The following is a 7,697-nucleotide window of genomic DNA, read 5'->3' on the forward strand; positions in this document are numbered from 1 at the left end:
GTGCAGGGATGTCAAACTCAGGCCAAATGACCTGGGGAGCCATTTTATCTGGCCCGCGAGATAATTTCAAATGTGTATTCTACAGTCGTTGGCCCATATGCACTATCAATATATGGAAAATATGACTTGAAAGCAAAATGTTGTGCATCACAGGAATTATGAGTGGGTCCAGACATGTAGGCACATACTAGAGGGCGTGGTGTTTTTTTCCCACCGAGAATTCAACGATGTCGATGACGTCAATTCACCTCTGTGACAACAGGGGGTGAACTAAATCATTCAGTTGAGCCCATTCCCTAGAATGAATCACGAAGCTTGCCAGCTGGCTATCTAAAACGTAATATTCCACCAGTAGCCTACTTCTAAAAGCTGGGGCATACTAATTAGATGGTACAACATCAGTTTCTTTTTAGTCAAGTAGGCCTATTACAGTCCATGAGATTAATGCCAAACAAACACCGTTTTAAAAGACAATAGACAGCCTGAATGGCCATTTACACCTGGGGCCTAGTGTAGTAGCCAGCTATATCAGTTACAAACTCGAAGCTAGTTGACTAGCCACCTGAAATGCAATTCTACCACTAACAATATGCTTCTTGCTACTAATTTAAAAAGTTGTGGCGTAATTAGACATGAATGATAGCATACAAGATTCTCTCCTTATTCATGTTTTACAGTTCAGGTGGTTAAAATGCCAAACAAAAGCCATTTTTTACGGTAACACTTTATTTTAGGGACACATCTATAAGCACTAATGCATACAATGTTAATTCCTGCATAAGTAACTTGTAAGGCATGTACTAAGCAAACACTAAGGCCTACTAGGTCCTTACTGATGTTAAATTGGTAATAAATCCCTTATTGTGCATGAACAACACATTTGTGAATATATGCCTAACAAATGTTTGATTTTGCTTTGTACATGCCTTACAAGTTACTTATAGAGGCACATTGTATGCATTAGTTATGCAGGCATTAACATTGTATGTATTAGTGCTAATAGATGTATCCTTAAGATAAAGTGTTACCGATATTTTTAATTGATTTTTTGGGAGTTGTACTACTGAAATAGAACACTGTTTCTCTTCTGCCTGTCAAGTCAACTCCTGTGATTTCCTGCCGACCGCATTGTGTTTCTCCTTTTCCTTATTCAAACCTCCGCGGTAGGGTAGAAGAATAGAACACCACTGACCTATCAGGGCCAAGGACTAGCTGAACTGCTGCAAGCACATTGACCAATCACAGTCCAAGAGCATAGCGTCAGCTCACGGACATTTCAGCCTGGGAGAACCATGCATGTAACGAAGCCAGGGGTTGTTTTATCGCTGCACAGGGGGGCGTGGTGGCTACTTTTCTGTACTGCACCTCAGTTGAGGTGCTACTGTTAACCCCCCTTCAGTCGTCCAGAGGTGTAAAAAGTTAAAGTAGTTTTACAAACTGATGTTAGGCCTACATAATTTACCCTGCTGTACCTAATGAGATAGAATGTGTTGTGAGTTACTGAAAAACGCTAACGACCTAACAAGAACCCAGCGCAAATGTGATCCTGCCTGTGCAGTCGGCTGATCATAAGACACAGGTAGATAGTTACCTGTGTTGGACGGAAACTGTGTTTTTTTTTATTTTTTCATTTTTACTTTTGACATCTCTGATGTTGTCTCGCAAACACCCGCAATCTCTCTGCAAGAGGAATGCCACAGCACAGCCAGACCCTTTGTTCAAACTGAAGGAAACAAAACAGAAGTGTCAAATTCATCATTCTATGAGGTAATGAGGTAACAGAATATTTTTATCCTGGATATTAATCCACAAGACAAACACAACACCACCACTGGTGACTCCCCACAAAGTTTATATTTCACTAAGGCTACTGTATGCTACCATTGGACATGGAGGATATTTGTATCTCTGGCTACCTAGCACACAGTGCCCCTTGGGAAAGGGGATTGCAATGGGTGGATGTGTGAGGGCAATTTGGCCAAGCCCCATTGGGACCTCTAGTCTCCTGGGGCTGTGGTCGGTAGACCCATTCATTAATAATCCTCTCCTAGTTTCTCTTCTGTTTGAGGTTAAGGACGTCGGCTAACAGCTTGTGTGGTCCCTGAATATTTTTTCACCGATGCAGCATATATTTGTTTGAAAAAAACAAAACAACAATGGCATAAACCCTAAAAACGAATGGACAATAAGGGATTTGTGCTCAGCTCTCACACATTTTCTGCATCAGTCCTTTTCATGTAGGCTTTTGTTGCAGTTGTTTACTTGACTAAGAAAGTAAGAGACAAAGAAAAACAATTGTGGAAACAAAAGATGTTGACAAAGTACAAAGAAAAACACTCTCATTGTCGCTTACAATGTGAGTTTCACCACCTACAGCATTTTTTCTGCTTTTCAAATAAAAAAAACTTTGAACTGACTAGTTTTCATTTAAACATGAATTTCAGTTCACAATTAAGAGTACAATCCATTCTCTTACAGGTTGGAATCAGTTGTCTGGTGCCAGCTCTTGCATATTACAGTTTTTCTTCTACATTGGTTTGGCTCATTTCCTGAAACTGAGATGACAAAACCACATGGAAACTAACTTGCATTTTTTCAAAACAGTATATCATTGGTTTCATCCGATTTCAAAAGCTTTGTAGATGTTTCAAATGTCTAGTTCATCTTTCCAAATTGTTACACAAGTCGCCTACTACAGATAACACAATGAGCACATTTTCCAAATAAATAGGCCTACATCCTGCTTATCTAAATACATTGGTCAATTCTATGTCTAATTATTGTTCTCTCCACAGCATGTCAGCATGATTTTATTGTGTAAGGCATGTGCAAAATAGTCTATAGTCAAAAGCAGTCAAGAACCCACAATGCTGTGAGCATGTTTTTACCCCCTTACTGATTTTTTTACAAAACTTTTTTTTTAAACTGGTGGCACACTTAACATTTTAAGATCACCAAACCAATAAACATTAAACAATGATGACCTAAGCAAACATAAAATGCAGGTTTTCAGTGATTATTCTATACCTTAAGATAATAATGCCTATGTGAAAAGGTAATTGCTCCCTGAATCTCTCTATCTCTCTCTCTCTCTCTCTCTCTCTCTCTCTCTCTCTCTCTCTCTCTCTCTCTCTCTCTCCATCTCCTCTCCAAACTCAATCTAGAAGGTAGTTGCAACAGTCGGGCAACTCTACCACAGCAGTTGACTAGGGTTAGTTTACTGTACCTCTTCTTTCCTCTGTCTATCTCCGTGGTGCACAGGACTCAAGAAGGTTAAATGTGTCTTGTGCAAGTACTTACAGACCTCAAAAGGTCGGGTCTCTGAAGAGAAGACCTCCCTCTTATCCCCATGCATCAACAAATCAGTACTCTACAGCACAAACGGAGATCACACTCAAGTACTGTGAGCCTCAGGCTACTCAGGGGAGGTTGGGGTAGGGAAATCCCCCCTGGACTACAGCTCCATCTCAGAGAGGAAGCCTGACATTAGCTACAAATCCGGCGGAGTAGGGGAGGAGGAGTGGAGGTGGTGCTCATGGTGCTGAAGTCAATAAGACACCTCATTATTGTGCGTTTCTGTGTGCTAATTTCTTCAGTTATCCCACTGAACTCAGCTAGAACGGTGCATGGTTTTCAAAGTGGGGATCTGCGGGATCCCCTGGGGGGTTCGCGAGGTGGTGCTAGGAAAAAATAAATATTTCAATAGGTTAATAATTAATCAAGTCAAGTCAGCTTTTATTGTCACTTTCTTCATATGCACAAGTCACACAAGGAAAATTAAATTTCGTTGTCTCTCTATACCATGCCAGGACATAAACATATACAGGACTGACATTTTACAGAATGACATAAAGCACAATGTTCACCGAAATAAGCCAAACATAAGATTAACAATATTTCCATTCATTAATCTATGATCATTACTACTATATTAAGTTATTATTTTATATATCCCATTAGGGCACTGACTAACAGACCTACACTATGGTCGTGATAGAGGATGCTCAGAACTGGTGTGGCACGACCCTTGTAAGGGGGGCTTTGGCTGGAATATACAGGTACATGGGGGGCCTTGACATGGTTAAGTTTGGGAATCCCTGAGCTAGAGTAACTTCACTGTAACGGGAAGAGATGGTTACTACCACTTCACATGTCTGACTTATATTTGAAGAGTTCAGATGCAAAACCCCCTAAGTGCCATTTCAGAAAATAATCTTAATTCATTTTTATTCAATACAAAGCTATAAAAATTGCATATTTTTTTATTTTATTTATGTAATATAACTATTTATATGTATTGTCAAGTACATGAATGTAAACCAAACCAACAACGAGGTTCTCTAAAAATATAGAAGTGCAGGTCTTCAGAAATGGAGTTAGGGGGTTTTGCATCTGAACTCTTCATTTGCAGATTTTCTGAAAAGTTTTCCCAAGCACTGAAACTGGAATTGACAAGTCTAACCTCAGCTCTTCTAAAGTGAAACAGACACATCGAACACATTTTTTTGTGTTCTTATAGATTTTATTGTAGTAGTAGAGAGATAACCTAAAGGTAGACATACCAAAATACTTCAATTAGCTCAATGCAAGTAAGGTGTGCACAGATAGGAGTGAGGTGGTGCTAAAGCACCTGTCCCTTTGCCCTAAGGTACAAAAAAAGCCTCTTTTATCACCATAGAATAGAATAGAATAGAATAGACTATACTTTATTTGTCATGCAAGCATGAAATTGATCTTTCCCAACCTTTTCCAACTTGGGGCCCACTCGAAATTGTCACAAATGTTCGGGGCCCACCTCTGACCCGATTACGAATAAAACTCACATAAATCAGCAGCAACACGCACCAAAATGTGATTATAATTTTTAGAATACTATTTCAAGGCCCACTTGGTATACCTTCAGGGCCCACCAATGGGCCCCGGCCCATAGGTTGAAAATCACTGCTCTATAGCCTAGTGAGGCAACTGGAAGTTCCATATGCCCCCACCCGCCCTCGAGCATCTGCCTCCAAAGTGTCTGTGCACACCACAGCAAGTAAAGCACCTTACAGGACACCTACGGCTAAGTTATGTGAGGAGGTAGTTAGGCCTGTGTGTACAGTAGCAGGTGTGGTGGGTAGAGATGGTTGGAACAAAGAGGGTAGATTAGAGAAAGAGGATTCAAACTCCACCCAGGAGTGTGTTCAAATTTGGCGTGCATTCCAATATGCGACCTTACGTCCTCCACTTTGGGCTTGTGGCCTCGCCCCGCCTCCTGGCCCCTCCTCCGTGGAGAAAACAATTAAGTTTCCCCGCTGTCTGCCTAGCCAAAACAATTTTTTTGGGACTATTGAGAATATTGGGAAATGAAAAAAGGACTTCACAATTGAGCTTTTGCGAGATATTTAAATATAATGCTGTTGTCAGTGATGTCATCACGACATATTACTTCCTGGTACGAGGCCACAAGTTCAAGTGGAGGAAGCAAGGTCACATATTGGAACGCAGACTTGGTCTCCTAAGAGTGTTGTCCCCTCCTTCTTCTCTTTTTGTGATGTTTGGTGGTGGCTTGCACAAGATGTGCAGTGCCGCCATCTACAACGCTAAGGGGACTCCATTTATCAACCATTAGACTCCAAAAGGGCATTCACCTGTCATCACATGGAGCCCGGAAAAGTCCAAGCCTGAAGTATCTTTCTCTAATCTATCCTCTTTGGTTGGAAGACATGGGAGGGGAGGAGCACATGAGAAGACCTTTCCCATTTGTGAATGGAGATCAAAAGATCTTTTCAGCGTGATGTGAGTGTGCGCTGAGAGGGGTGGGTGGATGGGTTAATAAGCAACACATTTGATCATTATTCATGGGTCAGGCTGGAAATCAACTGTGCTGGATTAACAAGGGATGCTGTCAGTCAGGACGGGATCTGACCACACTTGTTAAAACCCACGGTTAACTAACACAAAAGGCCTGAACAAACCGGACAGTTTTAACCATGTCTGGCTCATGCATTTGATGGTCATTCTATGCAGGTTCCTTTATTGGGACAAAAGTAGTATGCTTGTTGATTAGATAGAACCTTGGGCATTCAGTAATGCAAGTTGGCATAATATTAAACTTTGATGCATTGAACCAATTTGGTCAAGTGCCAGGATCAGTCTTTATTCAACACATTTTACTTACAGCTCAGTGGTTAGAAGTCAGAGTAAGAGAACAAAGCCAGTCAAGTGTATTCGTTTTTTTTAATTTTTATATCCAGTTATTAAACCACCCATGCGCGAACATGGGGATTAGTCTTTCCAACCCACTTCGAAAGAAAGTCATTTCACATGAAAGGCATGTTCATTGAGCTCAAAATACTTTTATTTCTTATGAAGCAGAAACAAATGCAAAATTGTCTTCTCCAACCCTGAAAAAAAGCAAAAGGACATTTAGAAAATACAGCCAGTCCAATCGCAATAACATCCATTTTAGTTCCTCTGACTGAAGTCTACCTGGTACTCATCCAGTTTTCTGCAGGGCTTTTTGCAACAGAGCGCAACATCCAGCTGGTTTTCAAAAGGCGGTCTCCAGTCGGCAGAATGAAACACTGACCCACCCACGAGGTGCAGGAACCTGCCAAATTAGGCACATATTCTTGTAAGAGCTGCGCTCTCGTCACCTTCAAAGTGAATAAACCATGTGTTCTACACATGAAGTGACTTTACCTCTCTACTACGCGCGAGAGAAGACGGGTTAATTATACATAGAGGTGGTGACTACACGGCAATTATTCATTACTCGACCGAGCTTGCTACTCACCCTTCTCCCACAAAACGGAGAATGTGACGGTAGGCTGCGCCCCCTCGCTGACGAAACCGGTCAACGCTGCCTGCCCATGGGACCCCGCTGCCCCTAGGGAACTCTCCACGGCCGTCGCGTAAACCCCCTTCAGCATGGAGCCCACGGCATGCAGTTGTAGCTGGGAACCCAGGCTGTTACGCCAAAGGCCAGAAACATTACAAGAATTCCCCTGCGGAGAAAAACATTCAAAAAAAGGATACGCCATTAAATATCGTCCTTTTTTTTCTTCCTTTTAAAAAAATGGCCTAGTCTATGGCTGAACACAGCTTGGAAACATTGAAACGACTTTGCCTGCTGTGTGTTAATACACCTTTTACTGGGATGGGTAATTTGGTTGCTCGCTCTTACATCATAATTACTCTCCCCTCCCAACTTAATTCAGTTCGTTACATCAAATTTGTTGAATGACTGGCTTGACTGCATTCAAATTACGCGGAATTGTGAAAAAAGAAAAACACTCACATCAACAGCCTACCTTATCAAAAACATGGGTTGCCTCGAGTTCGTTCGGTAATGAAAGAACCGCGGTGTGAAGATGAACCAGAACTGCACAGAACAAAGCCCAACGCGGATAAACATGCGCGAACGTCATTTTGAGCAGTTATAAGTGTCGTGCCAGGCCATTCTTTTTATGTGGCCAGTTAGTTAGACTTACCAGGTGGCAGCAATTAGACATCAATTAGGCTTGCAGGGCTCCGCGGGTGGGCCATTTGTGAAAGCCCTACGATATTTAAAGCTTTGAGGTTCATAATGAAAAGAGAGTTCGTCTGTCAATAAGGCAATTATAGGCTACATTGGGAAATGGATTGTGTAGGCAGGGTGAAACATTGCACATAGCATAATGATAATAATAATCACAATAATAACAACAATACTA

At 41.5% G+C, this 7,697-nt stretch overlaps 1 protein-coding gene across 1 annotated transcript; it reads right to left on the reverse strand.

Moving 5' to 3' along the window:
* Window positions 1-6,318: 6,318 nt before the first annotated feature.
* Window positions 6,319-7,439, reverse strand: LOC134451967 (avidin-related protein 3-like). Its single transcript, XM_063202359.1, has 4 exons — window positions 7,296-7,439; window positions 6,779-6,989; window positions 6,472-6,592; window positions 6,319-6,386 (listed from the first exon to the last, which is right to left on the reverse strand). Exons 1-4 carry the CDS (start codon window positions 7,410-7,412, stop codon window positions 6,347-6,349), a joined length of 489 nt encoding a protein of 162 aa, XP_063058429.1. The 5' UTR covers window positions 7,413-7,439; the 3' UTR covers window positions 6,319-6,346.
* Between the last annotated feature and the right edge of the window lie 258 nt (window positions 7,440-7,697).

This window comes from Engraulis encrasicolus, chromosome 7 (assembly GCF_034702125.1).
Source record: "Engraulis encrasicolus isolate BLACKSEA-1 chromosome 7, IST_EnEncr_1.0, whole genome shotgun sequence".
NCBI classification, from domain to species: domain Eukaryota; kingdom Metazoa; phylum Chordata; class Actinopteri; order Clupeiformes; family Engraulidae; genus Engraulis; species Engraulis encrasicolus.